Here is a 23,883-nt window from a genome sequence, read left to right as displayed (position 1 = left end):
TATATTTTTCATTTTGATATCCGTGGAAAGTTGTCTATACCTACTACAATGCGATAAATAACTATTAAACAAAACTTAGAAAATAAACATACTACAATTTTTTAAAAATTTCTAAGAAAAGTACCTAGTGGAAAGCTACCGAGTAATTTATATTTTTTCAACCTTTTACTCATTGCATTGGAATGTCCGTCTGATATTCAAAATTGTGGAAAAATACTTAAAACGACGACATTTTTTAACGCATAGCAACGACTTTTTATAATAAAAGAGCATGATTGATTTAATAATTGAAAGAATTCGGACATATCTTGTTGAAAAGCAGTTTCAATACTTTTCTTCCAGTAAGGCTTCAAACCCGATTAATATCCACTGGATTAGAACTGGTACTCAGCCATACTGAAAAATCATGTATTGTATCGTATTATAGACAATTTTCTATGAACGGTAAAATAAAAATCGTAGCTTTGTTAGCCCAGGCCTTTGTCCCCCTAAGGGCTACGAAAACTGGAATTAATCATGAGTACTAACTTAAATCAAAATCTTTCGACATTTCAAAAATTGGGAACACTTAGGTTTAACTTAACTAAATGAGGTACAATATTAAAGTAAGAGAATAGAGAGGGCAAGAGCTATATATAATTCTACCCATGGAGTGGGGTCCCTGTGTCAACTTTCAATTTGGTCTTTGAATATCCGTCAATAGAATCGGAAATAATAACTCAGCCGAGAAACAAAAGAACAGAATGCGGTTTGCTAGCCACTTGGGCCAGTTAGTTGTCTACTATCTAGGTTATACATCTATACTTTTACATTTATTGGTACAATATAAAATTTATTAATTACAAAAATCACAAGCACATTTAATCGACTAGTTGCAATTAAAATGATTAATTAATATCACAATACAAATTTTATATCAAAGTTGCTTTAAGAAGTACAAATAGTAATGATATCCATATACTAAAGTAAAAGGATGTCTGTTTGTCTGTGTGTTTGTGTGTCTGTACCGAAGGATCTCGCTAACCGCTGAACCGCTTAACAGGGTAGTTTCTCATAGGTCTCAGGAAGGTTTATAACTATTTTGGGGGAGGGTACCACCACCCTCTCAAGAGAAATCACAATAAAACGAAATAGAAAACTGGCGCAACATTCAAGTAAATATATATTGATTTGTTATAATTCAAATGCAGTAAAAATAAATGGATAAGATATCTCCATAAAAAATTAATATCAGGTTATTAACTTATTTAATTACATTTAAGAAAAAGATATTTTTGGTTATGGTACTTGGCCATACCGAAAAATTATGTATAGCACCATATTAAAGACAATTTTCTACTAAATCTAATTTCAAAAGCATAAAATTAATAAGTTTTCTCAAAAGTAGTACGGACATTCTTTTTATTCTTATTATAATATCCGAGAAAATTTGTCTATATTACGATACGATAAATAACTATAATTAAATATCATCAATAGGTAGTTAGGTTAGTTTGGTTAACTATAATGCCCCGATAAAAAAAAGTGTTGAAAGTTGCAATTTTTTAAATTTTTCTTCCTCCTTTAGGAAAAAAACAAGGGTTGGGAGCGGACAATGAAATTTTCTTTCGCAACCGGGGAAAAAAGAATCTTGTGCAGAATAAACACCCTTCTGGAGTCACAGTAATTTCACCTTTTAACAACAAAGTTTGATCTACTACAGTTCACGGTAAAATATTGCTGGTAACGAATATTGCCAAAAGTCTATGAATTTTAAATGCTGCTAGCTGCCAAACGGCTGAACGTACAGATCATGCCCGCAGACTGTTTTAAGCGGCATAAGAAGGCCTACAAATAATCTGAAATAGCCATAAATCAATAATGCATAATTATCTCGCAGTGCAGAGAAATGCGCGTTTTTTCTTCAGTGAAGCTTTCCCTGTGCATCATTGGATCTTGGCTATTCCTGATTATTTGTAGGCCTTCGTATACCGCTTAGAATGGTGTGCGGGCATGATCTGTACGTTCAGCCGTTTGGCAGCTAGCAGCCTTTAAAATTCATAGATTTTTTGCAATATACGTTACCAGCAATATTTTACCGTAAACTGCAGTAGATCCCAAAGTTTATGGTATCTGAATGTATATGTATTTTTTCTAATCTTCATGGAGGTTGTAATTCTTTGTTTTCTTGTGTGTTAACTATCCAAATTGTGATGTGAATATGGAGGGTACCCAGTACGTTTTTTCTGTTGCTTTGGCATCCACCCAGACTAGACCCTCACCAACCATCTTGTTCATCACAATATCAATCCTAAATATTTGAAAAGAAATTTTAAAAATAGCCTTCATTTTTTCCAATGGAAAAATAATCCAAACAAGGATGACAACATCCTCCATTAGTAGCGAAGAATAAAAAATTGTGGATATATATTCAGGGGCGTCCAAGCTTTTTTTTTTTTTTTGGGGGGGGTAAATTTCCCCCCCCCCCAAATTTTTACCCCGGGGGTAAAATTTGCTGGGGGGGGGGGGTAATTACCCCCCCTGAAATCTGTTGGCAGGGGTAAATTTAGTTTACCCCCCCCAAAATTTACCCCCGGGGTAAAATTTTTTTGGGGGGTAATCGCCCAATTACCCCCCCCCCTTGGACGTCTATGTAGAAATTTAATATTTATTGTCATAAAAGATAAATATAAGAAACGCAATCTTTTTGAATAAATAAGTATCGTTTTTTTTAGAATAACCGACAAACTGGCGGACCAAGTAAATTACATACTGGACGCTTATTAGTATAAGAAACCTTCACAAAAAATAGCAGCCAAAAAATTTACATATCCCCCCTGACGGTTTCTTTCAGACTGGTTGATATACACTTCGAATAATAGAGTGGATTCGCTACCTACTAAAATTTGACTTAAAGGAATCACCATTCAAAGTTTAAAATCAATAGGGCAATTATCACATGTCTAAATTAATTAACTTAAAAAGCTAACCGGACGGACCCTAAATATACTAAAGCGTCGCTTTAAAAAATTGCTAGGTACCTATTATAATCCCACCCTTGTTTATTATGAAGAGAGGAGGTAGCTATACAGCCATTATTTCTTTCTGCCTCTTCCAGGACAGAGATCTGGTCAGAACTAAAACAAAAATATATTATTTGGTATTTGTCGCATCGTATTATTGATAACTTTCCGCGGATATTAAAATGAAAACTTAATTAAAAGATTAAAACAAGTTTGTTAACACTGAGGGGCAAAAGGCCGGCCTGGGCTAAAAATTGATATTAATTTAATTATTTTGATGTTTGTGAAAAATTGTCTGTAATAAGATGTTATGCATGAAATTTCAGTATAACTGAGAACCAGTTCTAATCTAGTGGATATTATTCGGTTTCAAAATCATACTGGAAAGGCAGGGTTTCGGATCCGCATTGATTGTATGCGGATCTGGATCCTCAAAATTTGGTCATTGCGGATCCGGATCCGGTTCCGGATCCTTGACAATAAAAATAAAATCACCAAATTTTTCAAAAAAATTTTATTCTTTAATTCGAAGTCAAAAATACTTTTAATTTTCAAGTCTGAACCTAAACCTTAAAGATTGGCTCTCATCAAGAGAATGTCTGAGATTTTATATAAATTTAGGTAGATTTTTCCATTTTTTCCGCATTTTTTTGAGTCCAAGGATCCGGATCCGCATTTTTTTTGCAGATCCGGATCCGGATCCTTGGACTCAAAAATATGCGGATCCGGATCCGAAACCCTGTGGAAAGGATTTTCATAGTACCTGCTACTTAATAACTAAGGCATGGCTACAAGACCATGTCCACGAAAAAGGGCAAAGAAAGTGTCAAAATATTGATTCTCCTATGTTCTACTTATGAAAAACCTTATCCTTGTTTGTTTAAAGATTGTTTGGTTATAATTCGTTTTCTTTTATAAAAAAAAAGACACCTAACCTATAATTTTAGGTATGTAATAAAGTTAATTTACTGCAGCTAAAGATCTTGAAAAATACTGGTCAAAATTGCTTGTACTTTCCAGGGAATCTTTAGAAATGTATTAGGATGGTTTCCAGCCCTCCACCAGAAACTAGGGACGATAATTTTGCGTTTTATTTTTCAACTCAAAATATGAAGAAACCAATAAAAACCTATGTTTCAATATAATTGACGTTATTTTCATATCATCCAGGCTTCAGTGAATACTTATTGTGTTCAAATTTACACAAAATATTTTTATGGTTTCTTTTATAAAGAAATTGTATGGAACACGACAAAAGGATTAAAAAATCTCCAATTGGTAGTTTTTCTTTCTAAAAACTTTTATTTCACTTCTTTTATTGTACATGATGTGATTTAAAAACTTTTCTTCTGGTAAAAGACAATTAGTTAAAGTATAAAAAGCGTCGCAAATTTAGACTTAAATTAATACAAAAATACGAGTCCTGTGACTACGTTATAATTTTGAATTCGCTCAAATTTCAAGCTAACACAGTGGGATCTTTTGAAAAAAATCGGGACATCCAAAAAATTTAAAATCGACTTTTATCTATCCTAGGAATTAATAATGGCTGTAAGTAGACAGCTAGAAAAGAAATTTTTAAAAAATATTCATTTTTGGCGGATTTATGCCATTTTTAAAAAAGGTAGTGAAAAATTTCTTTTCAGTTTTGATGATTTTCCAGATTTTTTTACACAATTTTTTCAAAGCAACAAAAAATACATTTATGTTCATCTTATGAAAATAATTTTTGATTGAGGTACTTTTCAGATACCTGTACCAATGTCTAATTAAAGAAAAATTTTTAAAAAATATTTTTTTGGTGGTGTAAATTGACATTTTGTGAGAAAATTTCACCAAAAATATTAAGATTTTTAACCCCAAAAAATCAGTTTTCTCCATTTTACCCAAAAACGGACAGGAGGCCCCGGGTTTTGCAATAATAATATCAATATACAACATGTATTGTGTATAAGACAGTTTTCACCACCTGGGGCCTCTTGTCCGTTTTTGAGTAATTGAGCATTTTACATTGCATGGTTTGAACAATTTCGTTCTTGTTAATTTCAAATTTTCCCCCGTTAGAGGGGGAAGGAGTCATTTTAGAGCCCAAAGTCATCTCTGCAATGTTTTCAAACTTTTTGAGGCGGATCTTTCTTTACTTCTGCATTATTTGCCTCCGGCCAACCATTACGCCGTTATTTGCCGCCGTTGGCGAGATTTTTAACGATTTTTGCCGTTCTCGCGGTTTTAATGGACATTTTAGGGATAAAGGAGTCGTTAAATAAAGATGACTTATAAATACTTTTATTTTAGCAATTAAATTTGCTAAAGTTCATGTGTTCTAAAAAAATTTGTAGTTCTAACTGGTTTTGGTCCAGCAGAAATTCAAATTTGCGGATTTATTATAATATTGCAAAAACATTATATACGCATCAGAGAGAGAAAGAGAAATATACGTTTGAGGGAGAATATAATTTAAGTAATTATGTTATATTCTTATACAAACTTTAAATGAAGATAGCTAGACTTAAAATAAAGGTATTAACACAAAATCAAAAGTGTTTTGAAAATTATGTTATTGTTGTTTATATCTGTAAAAAAAATTTAAAAACATGCCTTATAAGTGTCCTATTTTACTTATACTGGACCTACCTAAAAATGCCGGGACTCGAACTGGGTGCACCTGACACTATATTCTTGTTCACAAATATTGTTTGCATTGAAGAAATATTTACATAGACGTTGATTTTGTTAAAATATTCCTATCCTAACTAAAGTTATGAAGTTTTATAGATTTTTTAAAAATAGGGTAGCTTCGCTCCTCCAAAACAGCAAGACGTACTTACCAAATGCACATTAGAAGTTAACAGAGGCAAAATTTAAGTTATTTCCGAGTTAAAGCAAAAGAAATTACATCATTTCTTCAAATACAAGCTTATTTATTGAAGTTTACTTTTGTCTACTCTAAATGTCCCGTTTTTTGGCAAAAGATCCCACTGTGGCTAACTAAAACTTATTGATAAATATTTAATGTACTGGAATGCAGATTTAATTTTCATAACGAGTGAAACTATTTATGTTGAATAAAATTCTTTCTGCATAAAAAAAAACAGGTAGGAAGGGGGCATTGGCTGTTTTAAACACTATTCTCCAAAGTTTTATGATAACATTTTATGTTTGGATTAACATCTTTAGGGACTTTTATTGAATTTTGATTGGTTAATTTATATTTATAAGGTGAGTGTCCAAACGTTTCAACAACTTATTATAATCTACATAAAGGGCAATTTTGTGTTTTTCATTAAATAATTTATAATTTCAGCTGATTTTGACGGACGACGTTTCATAGTAACGACCAACTTTTTATCTACCCCCCCCCCCCCCCCTCCAGATTTATTTTAGATTTATTTCGCTTGTTAGCTATATACCTTATTCCTGATTTCCCTTGTCCATGATCGGGCATATTTATTACCTAAATTCGCCAGGTACAGACTGGACGAGGTATCTACCAGACCCAGGGCTATCACAGTGAATAACTATACCTTAATTCCCCAGGTACAGACTGGACGAGGTATCTACCAGACCCCAGGGCTATCACAGTGAATAACTATACCTTAATTCTCCAGGTACAGACTGGACGAGGTATCTACCAGACCCCAGGGCTATCACAGTAAATAACTATACCTTAATTCTCCAGGTACAGACTGGACGAGGTATCTACCAGACCCCAGGGCTATCACAGTGAATCCATTTCCGAGAACTTTCAGCTTCTTTGCGGATATTAACAAGTCTTCCGTTGTGATTTCCTAACACAATAAGTAGATATCATAATTTTGTATAAAAAATAGGTGCTTTCCCTTAAACTGCCTGTCGAGCACTGGCCCGGCCGGGCCCCCTTTATTTTCGACGTTCAAGTTCGTTGTATTAAATGCATGAATCATGGCCTGAAGATGCGACAAAGAAACAGGTATCAAAAGGGGTAAGAAAATGGAAGATAATTCTTTTACATCCCCAATTATGATTAATAAAATATCCAATAAAATATTGGACACTGCTAGGTTTGGAACCATCAATCTGAATTCATTAATTTAGTATCCAAAGTTTTTGCGACAGCGAACAAGACAACGTGGTTATAAACTATGGTACCAAGTATTTACAGTCCAGCAAAGTTAGATAAAATATGCATATTGCCAGGGATCTACAGGAGTGAGTCAATGGCTGATTAACTGATCTCCACATCCCTAATGATAATATTAATACACTAAAATTAATTATTCTGTAGATTACGATTAGTGGTTGGTACGTTTGGACACACAACTTAATCAAACAACCAATCATAATTGAATAAAAGTCCCAAAACTTCTTAAACCAACGAATAAGAAAACGATATTGTAAAACTTTGAGGACTAGCGTAGTAAACAGCACAATGCCTTTCCCTCCCTGGTATATTGAAGCAATCAAAATTGGTATAAATATTAACCTGATGTACTGCAGACCTTCCCCTGGATTTGATAAGTTTATGCTTGATATCCCCCAGCTCCATGAGACCTCCAGTCTTCTCTGCGTGTGCCATACAAACCTGCAAAAATAAAACTTTACAATAGAGATAATATATCTAGATGGGCCATCTGATTCCACAATTTGTCAAACTGAAATGAGTCTATTTATAGCTGACTCATTGACGTATGAAGGGATGTACAGACAGACCGAACTCTGAGTGTAGAGCAGCTTCGATACAATTTAATAATCTAACACAAATAGATTGATAAAAAACAATTGGATTTACACTAAAAAATGTAGCAGAACAAATGAAATGAATATATATATATATATTTAAGATAGGATTAAGGACTATAATTAAATCAATAAAAGCTTATACGTCCTGTTTCTTAGCTAGGTAAGAAACGACGTACTTGGACACGTGGAGAATATAGATACCGCCAGCCTAGACTTATTGGCTTGTATCTAACCGAATGCAGACGGGAGAGAAGTATTCACTATTTGGCCTGCAATAATCAACTGGCTTCTGGAATCAGCAGGACGAGGCAAGATGGCGGGATTATTAGTGTGGGTATATGCATCAGACTCAGTTGGAGAGCTACATATAATTCAGGACAGGGATATATAATAATAATATATATTCAGGTTAAGTGGAGGGTTCATTTCTCCACATCATTATAAGAACAAAATGAAAAAATTCTGAGCTTCTCTACTAAAATCTGTACACAATTTCAACCAATAACATGGACCGGTCGGGTTGTACCTTAACTATTATCCTATTGGCTGATTTAGAGAATATGTCTCTAGATTATCTCTATTAAACTTACTTACTATCTGCTCTAAATATATGTTTGATTTAAAATGATTTCCTAATCGTTTACAAAGTAATATGACAACTTCTGACCTAGCAACTCTATAAAAGATGAATATTCCACAAAAAAAATACCAATGAATATATTTATCGGTGTTTTGATCGATTATTAGCGGCATAAGGAAGGGAATGGACATAGGCTAAAAATTATACTGGTACCCAAAGTTTATAAATACATGTTCTCTCATTCGTTGGTTTTAAACTTCGGGTATTTCTATTGAGACTTGATTGGCTGGTTCAAAGTAGTAAAGAGGGTAAAAGGAAGGCAATTTCTGTCCTTTTTAGGAATGACTTCATTTCCTTCATATGATCCAACTTTTCTAAATAATACCTAGATAATTTTGTCTCGTAATAATGTATATCAATTCATAGTCCTTTGTATGATCCATTAAGATCCCTGACTAAGTAAGAAACAGATAAAATGAAATTGAATTATATGTTCAATTTGAATACCTCGACAATTTGAACAGCAAGCTCATAGTAGAAGTCTCCAATCTCGAGCATATTGGACCAGAAACCTTTTCCAGAAGCCAGGGGGTCAACTCCTATACTGGCGCACATCTCCTACAAGCATGAGTTAATTTATTTTCCAGTATGGCTTCGAAACCATTAATATCCGCTGGATTAGAACCGGTTCTCACGTCATACTGAAAAAATATGTAGCGCATCGAATTACATACAATTTTCCACTAATATTTAAATAAAAATCAGTTTTCTTAGCCCAGGCCTTGGGCAGAGGCTAAATAAACTGGTTTTTCATCTTATAAGTTTTTATTTTGATATCCATGGAAAGCTGATTATAATACAATGCGTTAAATATCCATGGTTACTGGGAGACAGAAATCAAATATCCAGGGACGTCCAAGCTTTTCATTTTATGGGGACTAAAATGAAGGAATTTGAAGGTTTGATGAGGGTAAACAAATGTACTTAAAAGTTTTTTTATATGGGTAAAATAAGGCGTTTCAAAGGTTGAGGGGTAAACTAGGTAAACACCCTCCCCCCCTTTTTTCCCTTAAGGGTACAGAATTTAAAAGGTATCATTTATATCAGATTCATTCATTTAAAAACAACTTCTGTTTGTTTATATTATTCTTGTTTTTAAAAAGGTAGGTACCTAAGTAGATTAAGTTGCCTTTTGATAGAATAACCCGAAAAGTAATTTTTGACAATACCTGCCCAAACCTTACTTGTCTACCTACCTATACCTATCTACATATGTTGTACGATTGTTTTTGGTGTTTTCTATTAAACAAACTGTAACCTGAAAATGTTTTCTGAATTTTGGATCTTTCTTAATTTCTTCTTTGTGTTCTCTGGCAAAAGTTTCTAGATTAGTTTGGAAAGCTTCAAGCTGGGAACTCAGCTCGGCTAGTTGAACCTCTGCTAGCTCGTTTGCTTTGTCTCTGAAATAAAGGGATACTTTACAACTGAGACTGTGGCGTAACACGTAGTACATCTCCTCGTTGTCGGGAAGGTTCGAACTTCGGCTCGACAACGGGTCATAACTTCAGACGTTAAAAATGGTCCTTAATGCTGCTATATAAAGTGCGCGACTTAAATAGTTTAAGTAAGAGGCGAGAGAATGCCTAGGCCAAAAACAGGCGCAACTAATAACCATGCACTGTTAGGACTTCTAGACAAATGTCGTGCAACAGAGAAGCTAGTCAAGATGAAACCCAAAAGAAAATTTTTAATAACACCAAAAAATGTTGCTGTTAAAGTTAAAATTTTATTACCATAGGCATGAATTACGAGCAGTGGCGTATGGTAGGGGTGTTTACAACCTCCACTTCAAATTTAAATTGGGAAGGCAAAAGGGGTGACAAATTTTAATACTGTGTTCAGTTTGATTAATATACTTTTTCAATGTACAGTAGGTATTAGATAAGTTTTTCCGTGTCATTTCATTTTTTAACCCAACAAAATATTTTATGATATTTCTTCGAAAATCGCTATACATTTCATAGTTCTTTATAAAACAATAGCGAAACTTGTTTTTTTAGTTGATATATAAATATATTAAACGAAACTTGAGATATTTTCAAAAAAAACCTACTTAAATTTTTCAGTATCTGCTCTTCGCTTTTGAATAGCTCCTATTCCTGCCTTACGTCTCATTCTAATATTTTAATTAATTTAATTCTGAAATTGATTAATAGTTACCTACAGAAGAGGTAGGTATAATAATAAGAAAAAAGATAAATTAATTACACATTTTATTTACAACTATTCGACAGAATTTAATTAAGATTAATATGATTCAAACAAATAAGAATATATTTTCTGTATAATGATATCTTAATTAAATTTATGAATATTTATTAATTAGAAATTTATTTTAACTGTAAATTGTATCAATTTTGAGATTTCTAACAAAAGGGACTATGCACGAACAAAAGCAAGTGGTTTTTTGTACCTTCCAGTAATAACATTAAATACTTTCTTTGAGAATATACCAGTTCACTATCAATAATTGCTAAATAAATTGTTAAATTAACGGAATAGATAAAAAAAATGTTTAGATTCACTACTGGAAGGTGCTAGACATCAATTGCTCTTGTTTGTGCATACTCCCCTTAATAAGCATTAAACTGGTGAAAACATTCATTTCAAACTTAGCCATAAATTCATTGAAAAAAATCAATTTAAATTCAAATAGTAAAAAGTAAATTATCACAATTGAATATGCATATATGAGTAAAAATATGGTAAGGTGCTTTTAACTAAAAATTATGGTGCTTTTAAGTTCAATGGTTAATAAGTATATGTAGGTGTATATAGTTCTGGAAAATATTTAGATTAATAAGGGAGCATGAGGGATAAGACAATGGATAATAAATTGATGACCAACTCCCCAAAATCATGACAAAAAATACTCCTTGAATATATCAAAAATATTGGTTGAATAGGTACCTAGTTTGCACAACACAATCAAGATTTGGCAAAAAAAACCCATAAGTTTTTAAAGTTGACTTTAGTATTCGTTACACTTAAATTTACCATCCATTGTCCTCTCCCACCCTGGTTACAAGGTTAATAGCTACCTAGGTATAATATAGTTCTGAAAAATATTTAGGTATAGCAAATAATATTTGAGACAGGTAAATGAACATCATATTTTAGAAAGGCTAAGCCTTTATAATGGTATATATCTTCCAGTTAAGTGGAATATTCAGAAAAACTTGACCAGCACTCAAAAGCTAGGGGGGTAAAAATATTGTAGATTCATAATTTAAGAAAATAAATAAATAGATACCTAGGCTTCATGTAAAAATCATTAATTTAAAGAAATTAATTTATTAATTTATTTCATTTAACATCGTAAGTTTTCATTTTTGATGATATTTCGAAATAAACTCTGTGTTCTGAGATATCTACAATAACACACCCCTTGCTACATCAACAAATGTCGTCTGTAATGATATAAATGTCGTCTGTAGGCCTCAAAATATACAATGATAATGTCTTTAATCGACGCCAAGGTCATCTTCATCTTCTTTGCTCTGATCATGTAGTAGTACGTATTCACGCGAAGAGAAACCAAACTTCAGGACATCCTAAATCATAACATTTATTAAAAGAAAAGAAAAATAATATTTGGTCCGAAATTTACAGGTTTCAAAAGGTCATGTAAATCTTCATATATATTTTGAAAAATCCCCTTAAAAACATTACCTAATAACCTTTTCAAGAATGCACAAAAATAATTCAACATTACCTTCTCAACAAGTTGGACATATTTTTGTGGTTCAATCTTCTGGCTGTTGACAAATGTTCCATTAGCACTGCCCATATCAAGCACATAGAGCTGGACCCTGCGACCTGCAGTTCCATCGTCTCTGGTATAGGACACCAACCTAAATAAGTTAGCCTTTAACTGCCAAACGATTTATGTATATCAAATGTTTTTAATGACTTTTCCTTGTGTGCTAACACATCAGGAGCATTAAAATAGATTACATTTGGCAATACGTAACATATAAATGGATGTAGAATATTATCACAAGGGAAAAATTGTCATCAATTCAGGTTGATTTTTCCCCTTTCAGTTATTGGTCAGTTCGTTCATTCCAGTAGGTGGGTAGGGGTAAAAGGGGGTTGGGAGGATCATTATTTTAGCCCGCTACAAGTTTCACTCTAATGGAGTACATCTAAATCAGGTGTAATATCCAAGTAAAAATAAATACATTCATTTTCTACAAAATCATAAGGCCCCACAAAAGTTGCAAAAGTAAATAGGTCCTGGTAGTTACAGTTAATCATTTCTGAAAAGCCACAACGAAAAATTGTGATAATAAGATCAGTTGACAAAACGAAACAATATATTTTACCTGTACTGCAGAGCTGCATGTTGTTTGCTGCAGGATGGATGATCCAGTGGAATGTCAGCAACCTTACGGTCACGCCCGCACAGGTACGCGGACTGACGGTGAATGTATAACAATGGCAATTCTTCTTCACCTGTTAATTAAAACAACACATTGTGGTTTTAATCGTAATTCAGTAATTTATTTCAACCCCCCACATTCAATTGTAGTTAAGAAAAATTGTGGGGCGGGGGGGGGGGGGGGGGGCAATTTTTATCCTGAGGGGTTGGTGGTACTCTCCCTCAAAATAGTGATAAACCTTCCCAGGATCTATGAGAAGCTACTCTGAAAAGGAGAACCATGTCAGTTCATCGGTTACGGAGATCATTCGGTACAGACAGACAGACACAGATTCTGTTACTTTTATATAAGGCTACAAATATTTTTTAACTTTTGGATTATATTTACCTTTGAAAACATAGAGCCTCCATTTCTTTTTAGGTTTCCTGGCCTCTGGAGGTTCACTGTACTTGACTACAACACCATTCATTGTGTTGGTCTCCGTGGCAAGAGCTCCTGATAGGCCCAGGTTTACCCCCTCCTTCTCCTAAATTAACAAAATGTTTGTCAGTTCAGAGTATTCTTTGGGTCTTTTAAGGGTTTGGCTCAATAGCTGATTTGTACACTTTAGGTAATAAAGGTTTAAATTCTTGTCTTTTTCCATGTCTTAATCTTAATAAATATCAATAAAGGCTTACAAAACAAGGGTTTTTTTTGAGAGGGGGGGGGGGGGAGGAGTTTTTAAAGGAAATTTGTTTGGGAAGGGTTATAATCCTTTTCGCACCCTCATAAGTCCTTGATTTTAGACCTTACAAATCCGCCCAAAAACGCTTAGTGAAAATAAATTCTGATATAAAACGTATTATGCTAACTGTATTATTATCATTACAGAGAAAAGGAACATCTATGAGAAAGAATCAATCAAGTAACTTTTCTTAATAGAGGATAATCATAACTGACCTTATCATTTCCAGCTTCAGTACCGGCGCCTTTATTAGCCCCAGCTGGTCCCTGCATGGCACCAAGAGCTCCGGCACCTCGCCGCAGCCCGAACTTGTTACCTCCCTTCCTCTTGGGCCGAGAAATTGACCTTGATCTGCTGGATCGTGACCGGCTTGACCGGGAACTAGATCTTGATGACCGCGAGGATGAGCGAGACCTTGACCGCGAACTGCTTGATCTGCTGGAATAGGATCTAGACAATAATAAGTATTAGTTAAAAACTCTTTAAAATCAAATTAAATACAAACTTAAGGACTATTTGTAAAGTAGAGTAGGACCTATTTGAGATATCAAAATCCAAATTTTGAGACATCATAATCTAACCCACACAGATAAATCCAAAAAGGATCTTTTACCTGGATCTTGACCTGGAAGATCCAGAAGAAGAGTAGCTGCTGGACCTGGAGCCTGACCGAGAAAATTTGCCACGCCTCCTCCTGCGTTTCCTACTGCTGCTGCCTCGGTCACCAGAAGAAGATCTTGACCGTGACCTTCGGCCAATAATACATTAAACTTTATTACTAGGTACTTATGCTCTTGAAAAATACTGTTGGCTTCGCCTTATGTTAGATTGATAATAAACCACATGTTACAGCTATTATTTTTTTAGGGGTGGGAAGTGTGTGATATGGATGCCAGTTTTAAGAAATAGCTTAAAACCACCGCAGGACAAATATCTTTATCGACTGAGAAACACAACCCTGTAGGTTCAGCGATAACCAAGATATTAATCGTCAGATGGACAAACAGACATCGTACTACTTTGTATTATAGATTAAATCAACGCTAAAAAAAATAATTTTCTTACTAATGTTCTTCTGTTATCATTTTGTTAATGTCTTCTGAAGAAAAATTCATAAAAGAACATCTAAAATCTAATCTAAGCGTTATAAAATTAAATTTGTTTTCACGCCCAAGGTGAGACTGGGAAGGAGGGAAACATCACCCCCTCTCCCCCAAAATTATATTAAAAGTATATGAAGTAGGCTACTAGTTAGTATAAAAAGTAATGTATTATATTTTCCTTGAGCGATTGCGTTCTTTTTCTTTCTCTTTTTCGCTCTTGATTTTGGACCAATGTGAACCAAAACTCTCAACATCTTTGTCTGGTCTTCCCAATTTATTATGATCCTTAATAATTATAAAAATTTAAGTTTATTACCTAATTAAAATAGGATAAATTTTAATAAACAAAGAAAAGTGCATTTATATAATTGTTCATTAAAAGATGTAATTTTTGTATTTGTAAAATCCAAATAAATTATTTTTCTTTTATAAAAGTTTACAACTAAATGAAAGAAAAATCTACACTAACTTGTTAACATTAATATAAATATAATAAACACAAATGTATAATTACAATAATACTATTTCTAACCTGAAATTTATCATGTTCCCATTTTCCTCCTTTTTCATCATTGTCTTGCCTTTCTTTCTTTAATCTCAGCCTGAATCATGAAAATACAAGGATTACAACATTCATAAAAGCGAAGCTCTAAAATCAGAAGAAAAGACAAACGAGTATTAACTTTAGTAGAGTATTAGAAATAAATAAACAGAATATTTATTTGTAATTCTAAACTAAATAATACATAAATTGGTTACAAATTAGGTACCAAGTGTTATTCTTATGTTTTTTTTTAAGTTAGGATATATTGACACTGGGTATCCTCTCGGGGTTAAGCCCTGTGAGGGTTAAGAATAGCAAAAGACTACTCCTCCTTATTTTAAATTTATTTCAAAATTAAGGGGGGGGGGGGAGTTTTAAGTACTCATCCGGCAATTTGTGTGATAGCACCACAAACTGGAGAAACAAACAAACAAACATCTGTATAATGGTTAATTATCGCTTCATATTATAAACAACTTTCCGCGGATTTTATAGCTGAGAACCGGTTCTAGTATAGCGGATATTAATCGGTTTGAGAGCCATGCTGGAAAAAGGTGTACCTGTCACTTCTCATTCCATTGCCATCCCTCCTGCTCTGTCTCCTACCTCCCCTCTTTATTCCTCTGTCAGAATCTGTACTGGAATCACTTAACAAATCGTTTAACAATTTAGGCATGTTAGAATTGTCCTTTCAATTTCAAACTTGGCATGATAATTCCTATAAAGGTACAATTTAGAAAGCGTAGTACCTATATTATAATCAATACCAGAAAATCATTTTGTCCATTTTAAGCATAAGGATTATTGGCTTTCTTAAAAACAATAGGAATTTTTTAAAGATATCGTTATCCCAAACACTTGATTATTGACATATGGATTCCTAGAACCATTAGGTAGGTATAATGTAATAAAAAAAGCATCTCCATTATAAAGTCATATAACAAAAGTATGTCCATATTAAGCTTTGTGTGTTTAAGAAATTTTGGGTTAGAGATAAATGGAGTTTTGTTCAAACTTCTAAATAATGTTGAATAGATAAAATGCGTTTAATAGTTTACCTGGATGACCCGTCGCTGGAGCCAGACCTAGACCTGGAACCACTTCTGGACCTGGAGCCTGATCCGGATCTGGATCCTGAACCACTCCTAAAATATTTAAAGTTCAAAGAGTGGTTGATAGCAGAGAAAGGGGAATGCGCTGACAGTTAAATAGAGTTGAAGTAGTTCAATTCAACCATTTAGGGATTTAGTGCTCGATTGGCACTTTGAAGGAAAGCACAAAAAAGTGCTGGACTTTTAAAGCAACTCTAAAGATATCCCATTAAATAAATATATTTTTAATTTTCTTCGCTTTAATGTTTTTTTTTCTCAACCTCATTAATACTTAAAATTAAGACGATTCATACAAAATGATAAAATAATATGTTACGTATTATACCTGGAACGACTTCTAGGACCGACACCATCCAATCCAGCCAATCTGTTCAGTTAAATTAGTTCATTTCAAATGTATATCACATTTTCTGTTATTTTGGTGTGATAAAAGAGCTGATTTTAAGTTTTTTGATCAAGTTCTTCATTGATGAATATTTACTATATTTAAACTATCTTGAGATGTAATGTTTTTTTCTGCGCTACCTGCGAGTAGTAATATACTTGATAAAAACATATTAAGCTGTCTCTTTTCAAAATTACTGTACAAAAACTTTATTTTCTCTTAAATACGTCACTTACATTTAATTAAGGTGATTGTTCTTCAAATTTTGATGATATAAACGCCCAATAAAAAAAATATTAATAAAAAAAATGATATTTTTCTTACTTAACTAATTAAACAATTAGGTACAAAATTTTATCTATAATTTCTTTTATAGAAAATGTTTGGTAAATGTAATAATATATGACTCTATAATATGAGGGATCTTACGGGATGCAACAATGGCCAGTACCTAAATGATATACATTAAAAAAAAATTACTCCTTCTGTAAATAAAAGTTATTGATTGAAAAGTTTAAAAACTAAAAGTATGGAAACAATCAAAATGAATTCAATAATAGTTATTTCTCGCATCGTATTAAAAATAGCTTTCTACAAAGCTGTAAAAAGCTGGATTTAATACGATGCTAGACAAAGTTTTTTCGTATGGATGAGAACCGGTTCCTATCCAGCGGATTCGAATGAATACGAGAAAAGTACTAAAAGTTCTTGAGAGTAGTAAAACTTTCGGTACAAGTGTAGTTTACGGTCTAATATACCTTCTTTTTCTCAAGTATGTAAACTAATGACACTTTTCAAATTAAAAATAAGAAAAATAGCTTAAACATGATTTTCATTAATATAATATAAGTCTTGATTAAAATAATAAAAACAAAGTTAAACAGATTAGTCATTTGTCAATAAATACCTGCAATTCAAATTTATTTCTATCAGGTATTTTAGACTCATTTGATTAAATAGCGAATATATTTATTTAAATAAACTATTTTCCTATTAAGACGGCTGATAACATCTCCATCTTCTCCATCCTTCCCACTGCGTCGGCGGGACAATTTTCTCTTCAGTTTTGCCTACATAAGATTATCAGACTAGGGTTGATTTAACAAGGATGACAACATTCATAAAATTAAAGTTCTAAAATTAAACAGTAGTGCAAACCAATATTAATACTTGTAAAGTGTTATAACTTAGATATATGCAGAACATAGTTTTACAAAATTAAACAAGAATGTTTGTAAAATTGCATAAATACAGGATACTGTTAAGACACTTATAATTTTAAGAATTGATTATAGAGTTGCTTCGCTTATAACATTATCCTTTTTTACATCGGAGTCATTATTTTACAAATTAGATGAATAGAATAATTATGTCACATAATAAATTCTTGCCTATAAGTTAAATTCAATTTGTTTTAAATGAACCTAAGAACTTTCTGGCAAAGATAAAAGTTAGATCATGACAAGTTTGAATTCTATAGGACAATTTTAACATGCCTAAATTAAGTCTGAAAGCTATACGTTAGGTACAGACTTACGGCCCAACCCTAACTGTAGAAAAGCATTTAAAGAAAACAATTAGGTATAGGTTGAGTAATCTGGAATTGATATTTTTTAACACAACAAGTAATAGTTATTTCTCGCATCGTATTATAAACAGCGGATATTATTCCGCGGATATAGAATGTACAATTATAAGATTAAAACCAGTTTTTTAGCCCTTGAGGTGCTGAAGGCACAGGCTAAAAAAATTGGTTTTAATCTTATGATTGTACATTTTTATATTCGTAGAAAGCTGAATATAATACGATGCTAGACATAGTTTTTTTGTATGGATGAGAACCGGTTCCTATCCACCGGATTCGAATGAATACGAGAAACGCTTTTACCTGCATCTCTTTATTTTCTTCTTTCAAATTTTCAAAATGTCTCAATTTTTCACTTGATAACATTCCCTCCCTTCCTCTCCTGCCCCGCCTTCGCCTGTCTCTACGCCTCCTTCCACCGCGGCGACGCCTTCGCCGTTTAAGCGGCATCAAATCGCCGGCAGCACGCCCGCCCCCGGGCGTCCTGCTGCGCCGCCGCTTTCTGTCCAGGACAATGGGGCTGCGCTCCTGATTACGGCGGCGGCGTTCTTCGCGGGTCAAATCGCCTCCGCCAGAACGGCGTAAGTCACTCAGACTTCGGCGGTTTGATCGGCTAGAGGACAAGCTTTGTCGTAATTTTCCTCTCCTATAAAAAAGAAAACTTTTATGAATTGATTATCTAAACAAAGCTTCAAAGAATGGGTGTCATTGATGAAAGAACAGTTATTTAAAATATTAAATATTACCTATCCAAGATAAAACAATTATAAGTTAAGCGTTGGTATTTAGAATCAAAAGAATCATAGGTAGATAAAAATAGATATTTTGTTTAGGTATGTCATATTTCAATGTATTGATTAAATTATATTTCTGTCCTTTTATTGGAAATCAGAAACCTATGCACCAACAAAATCAAATGATCTTTGGAAGAAGTATCCTACAACATTCGACACATTATAGCTTTTTTGTCTAGGTATATTAGATGTTTTTATAATAGAACTTAATTATTGAATTAATTTAAAAATCTGCTAAACTTTAATTTTATGAAAAATTGAAACATAAAACGAGTTGCGACTAAAAATCATTAAATGATTGCTTAGAAACAAGAAAATATTCTTTTGAGTTTTGATATAAAATAATGTTTTACATATCCATCGACCGGAAAGGTAATTTTTAGTTAGGTAAATAATCAGTTTGATTAGTTTTCTTTTATATTTCGAATTTAGAACAAAAGATTAAGATCAATTATGCTAAGATCACAAATTCATGGCGAGACCACTTGAAAAAGATACCTGCTATCAACCAAAGTTTTCAAATCCACACTTGAATCACTGCTCCTTCGTCCACGGCCGGCTGATAGCGCCGCCCGCTGACTTCTCACCGCCTCAAGCTCATCCTTAAGATCGATTTGTCTGCCGCGGTTATCGGCGATTCGCGCCAAAGGCCTCCGCGTTCTGCGGGTCGAGGAAACCGAGCGACTGCTTGAGCTGCGGCTGTGAATCTCGCCGCTCTTGTCACGCGACGAATCTTGGTTGTCTTCATTGTCACGGCGGCTGCTCCGTTTAGCTGTCACTTCACTTTTAATTCTGGGAGCAGTGGATGTTCCGGCAACTCCATCGCCGACAATTTCACCCTCGTCTAGTTGTTTATTGTCACCAGAGCCTGCTTCGTCTCCTGGTTTGTTCAGATCTATTCGAACACCAAGTCTTTCCTAAAAACAATAGTTACTTATCATATGAATAGGGACGTCCAAGGGGGGGGGGAGGTAAAGGGGTGATTCCCCCCCCCCCCAAACGAATTTGAATATTTTTTAATTTACCCCCAACATTTAAAATTTACCCCTACCGTAATACCAAACCACTTAGGAGGAGTATTTATCCCCCCCCCCAAAAAAAAAATAAACCCTAACAAAAAAATTTTGCGTAAGCTTTATATTTTTAGGGGGTAAAATATGAGTTTTCAAAGGTTTAAGGGGGGTAATCTAATGTATTTTAAAAATTCTTAAAAGGTTAAAAATACATGTACAAGTAACATAGCACATTAGAACAGTGTATACTTTTATTACTTTTCACCTTAGTCAAAAGCAAAGACAGGAAATAAATAGAAAATATTTAAATAATATTTGGGGGGCAGATAAAAGGTTGTCAATTCTAATAAGTGTTCCACCAACGACAGATATATAGATTTCGTGATTTTTCTAATTAATTTAGTTGTTGGAATAAGCTGATAAATACTACCTAGCAATTTGTGTATTGTTGATGCCCGACAGACAAACAAATACAGGCAAATAAAATACATAAAAAATATAGAAACATGAAATCTTTTAAGATTTTTAAAGCTTAGGTACTTAATGAATGACATACCTTTACACTTTTTCTTGGTAGATTCTTGGAAATTACTTCAGAATTTCTTTTTGCTATGCTCATTAACTCTTCCTCCTATAATATGGCAACAAAATTATCATTTTTCTTTTGATATTATGCAACCGTTGAAGTTAAATATGTTCTTTGAGATATTAAAAAAAATATAGAGTATCAGCATAAGAATAAGATGGTTAAACGTGATGTAAAATTACAGTTTCTGTCATGGAACCAGGGAAAAGGGAATGTGATTCTGACAAACAATTCTAAAGGAAAATATCCCCACCACCCCCATCCCTTTTTTCTTCCCTTCTTACCCACCCCTCTACAGTTACATGAAAAAAACATTTATCTGTTCATTATCAATTTAGAATGTTAATAACTTGAATTGCTGTGATAATACAAGCACAACAGGGGTGTATAATATTCTGCATGGGATACCCTGCTAGAGTGGGAGGGGGGATTAAATATATGTAAGAGGGGGGGGGGGTTGTCAAGAAAGACAGTCTTGAAATTTTTTTCTTTACATTTTCCTCCTACTTGGGAGAGAAAAAACAAAAAAAAATGAGTAGGAGGGGGAAAAATTAATAAATAAAGAGAAGGTACTGAATTTTTTTCCCCCTCCTTGGAGGAAAAAACTAGAAGGGAAAAAGATGAAATATTTTTCAGCAGGGGAAAAAAATTAATTTAGTGCAGAATATACACTCTTGAAGCACAAAATGTGTAGCTAAGAATCTTACCCTTTCAGCAAGCTTTTGTTCAAGCTTCTTTCTCCTTTCCTTGTCGCGCTTTTTCTTTTTCCTTTTAGACACTAAATTAAAAGATTTAGTAAAAATTTTGCATAAAAACCCACCACTGCAATGGGTAGGTACTTAATTGTCAAAAGTTAGATTGTTTACCTTTGAATGTTTCAATTGAAATATTTTTTGCAATGTTTCAGGACAGGATTTAACCTGCGGCCTTGATTAAGTCCGCCAGGCATAAACCTATCCAACGCGGTGAACTCGAGTAAAAGTGAGCACTATTCTCTCGCAAGCTTTTCCGCAGCTAGTTATACAAGCCGGCCTGGATAACTAGATATTCAACGCAGAAAATAAAATTCTCCACATATAATATTTTCTCGTCAGAGTATCTAATCCGCGGCTCATAATACGAACCAGCCAACCACCAAGAGTTCCCATATCTGCATTAACAGTGCAAACATAGGCACACTTTAAGCGCCTACGATACAGCACTGCAAACTTCCAGTCTCGAACCGATCACCTCATCAGAAATACTTGAGCAAGTATTTTTGCTCATTACAATAAAAATAACTAACCTTATAACATTTTACATTATAACTTCACTTTACACAAATATTTCACAAAATCATTATTAAACTTACGTTTTTTCCTGGACCCGTCCCTATCTGAATCATCAGATAGGCTGGGCGTGTTTGATCTGCCTCTGTCCTTGCTGGATTTTATTGTAACTTTAAAATTCTCAAATGGTTTTGACTTCCTTCCACGGCGCTCTGAAACAATGAGGATTTTTAGAAGTCAGATCATTTCATCGATTAAGTACAGTAGTAGGGTGTTACTGTGCAAGAACGTCACACAAAGATGGTAAAGAATAAGGTCTCTGCAACGGATTTCTTTAATTTTTAAAAGTCAGGCACTTGTTTTCTCTATGAATATGACTGTATGCAAGATTTCTCTAGGTACAACTCTTTTTTTAACTAAATATGTATGGTTGGTAAAAAATACTTTTAGACAAAACCTAATGAAATTCTACAATACCTGAATCGCTTTGCGTCCGACCTTTTGGTGAACCCCTGCGACTTTGTCTAGCTGGGGACTCGAACCCGGGTGGTGGAGGAGGTGCAATACGCCTTTTCCTAAAAGAATGCAATTGTTCATTTTCATATACATAAAATAAATTTATTAGAGCGAAAATACTAAATACTTTTCTGTCTACTTGTCCAACATACCTAATAAAATATTTACCTAGGGCGTTGTTCAGAATGGGGACCATAGTAGTAGTCATAACTCTCCTCATGGGAAGTGTAACGGCGGTAAACATAATATTCTTCGTGTTGGGGCGGTGATTCCGCATCTTGGCGGTATTTAGCCCGCTCTAACTGTTTCCTAAATACGATAACAGATTAAAAGCAAGATTTTAAGTAAACTTGAGGAAATCATTTTCTCGTATTCATTCGAATCCGGTGGATAAGAACCGGTTCTCATCCATACGAAAAAACTATGTCTAGCATCGTATTATATCCAGTTTTCTACGAATATAGAAATGTACAATCATAAGATTAAAACCAATTTTTTTAGCCCGTGCCTTCGGCATCTCGGGGCTAAACAAACTGGTTTTAATCTTATAATTGTACATTCTATATCCGCGGAAAGCCGTTTATAATACGATGAAAGAAATAACTATTATTTTACAATCACAGATCTTAACATGTATAGGTATATGTTCTCAGAAAAAAATCTTGATTAGGTGATTTAATCTAATTAAGTTGTAAATTCAGAAACTAAACAATTCTACATTGTAGTTAAACTAATTTAATTCCTTACAAGCGCGCTAATGCATGTTAATTTTGAAAGAAATTTAAATATATTTTTTTATTTTAAAAAAAGCAAAGCAAAATAAGCAGGTAATCCACACTATATAAATCACCTGTATTTAACATACTCTTCTGGATTACCATAGAGCGCATAATATTCATCATCCCCAAATCCCGGGGGTGGTGGGGGAGGGACACGTCGCGGCCGGTCTCCCATAATTAATAATAAAAAATCAAATTTTAACACTCAAATTGATATATTTTTGTCTTAGATCATCATTTTTTACTTTATTGGATATCAGTTGTAAATCTGAAAAAAACAAATACAATAGACAATGTATACTTTAAAATTTGTTTTGAATCTGCTTTAGATTTATTGCGTTCTATATAAAGTTAAATTAATTTTAAATATTAGGAAATTTAATTCTATATTTATGCTTTTAGTATAACTTTACAATCAAAAATACAATAACTATTTATGAATAAGGCCAAAAATATTATATATATATATATATATACATGGCCTAAAAATGCATTGCCAAAAAATTATTATTTTAAGTGTCAAAAAAATTACTAGAGGCTATAAAAGGAAACTTTAAAGACACAAATTGGGGGACGCGGCATTTTAGAAAGACGCAACTCTTAGTTTTATTATATTTATAAATATTCCGATTTTAAAACATGATTTATTTTTGGTTGTGTTCTAGTTTAACTTAAATTTTATAACATTTTCTACAAGTTAATAATAAAATATCTTATTAAAATACTAA

General features: G+C 33.4%; 2 protein-coding genes across 7 annotated transcripts; both read right to left on the bottom strand.

Moving 5' to 3' along the window:
* Window positions 1–799: 799 nt before the first annotated feature.
* Window positions 800–10,523, bottom strand: lsn (vacuolar-sorting protein SNF8). 5 transcript variants are annotated; one of them, XM_080170666.1, is made up of 9 exons: window positions 10,415–10,523; window positions 9,620–9,761; window positions 8,809–8,919; window positions 7,465–7,563; window positions 6,669–6,790; window positions 3,021–3,116; window positions 2,079–2,290; window positions 1,673–1,696; window positions 800–960 (listed from the first exon to the last, which is right to left on the bottom strand). In XM_080170666.1, the coding sequence occupies exons 1-7, from the start codon at window positions 10,474–10,476 to the stop codon at window positions 2,179–2,181; spliced, it is 744 nt and encodes a 247-aa protein (XP_080026792.1). In that variant the 5' UTR covers window positions 10,477–10,523; the 3' UTR covers window positions 800–960; window positions 1,673–1,696; window positions 2,079–2,178. The 5 variants fall into 5 exon arrangements, with proteins under 5 accessions (XP_080026792.1, XP_080026790.1, XP_080026788.1 ...); XM_080170664.1 differs by having other exon boundaries at window positions 800–1,719; window positions 2,065–2,290; XM_080170662.1 differs by having other exon boundaries at window positions 800–1,696.
* On the bottom strand, window positions 10,499–23,703 carry LOC145327124 (uncharacterized). 2 transcript variants are annotated; one of them, XR_013882061.1, is made up of 21 exons: window positions 23,227–23,703; window positions 22,545–22,685; window positions 22,338–22,435; window positions 21,944–22,072; window positions 21,300–21,370; window positions 20,563–20,637; window positions 19,492–19,910; window positions 18,503–18,845; window positions 17,607–17,684; window positions 16,555–16,598; window positions 16,176–16,262; window positions 15,678–15,764; window positions 15,106–15,175; window positions 14,755–14,858; window positions 14,084–14,221; window positions 13,686–13,920; window positions 13,134–13,272; window positions 12,690–12,819; window positions 12,077–12,215; window positions 11,747–11,915; window positions 10,499–11,558 (listed from the first exon to the last, which is right to left on the bottom strand). XR_013882061.1 is itself a non-coding variant. In XM_080170661.1 (20 exons), exons 1-20 carry the CDS (start codon window positions 23,328–23,330, stop codon window positions 11,826–11,828), a joined length of 2,721 nt encoding a protein of 906 aa, XP_080026787.1. In that variant the 5' UTR covers window positions 23,331–23,703; the 3' UTR covers window positions 10,499–11,825. The 2 variants fall into 2 exon arrangements, 1 of the variants encoding a protein (XP_080026787.1); XM_080170661.1 differs by having other exon boundaries at window positions 10,499–11,915.
* Between the last annotated feature and the right edge of the window lie 180 nt (window positions 23,704–23,883).

The sequence above is a fragment of the Acartia tonsa genome, chromosome 8 (genome assembly GCF_053477335.1).
Source record: "Acartia tonsa isolate MP-2025a chromosome 8, ASM5347733v1, whole genome shotgun sequence".
Classification (NCBI taxonomy): domain Eukaryota; kingdom Metazoa; phylum Arthropoda; class Copepoda; order Calanoida; family Acartiidae; genus Acartia; species Acartia tonsa.
Note: the sequence above shows the minus strand (reverse complement) of the source record. Positions and strands in the feature narration are given on the sequence as shown.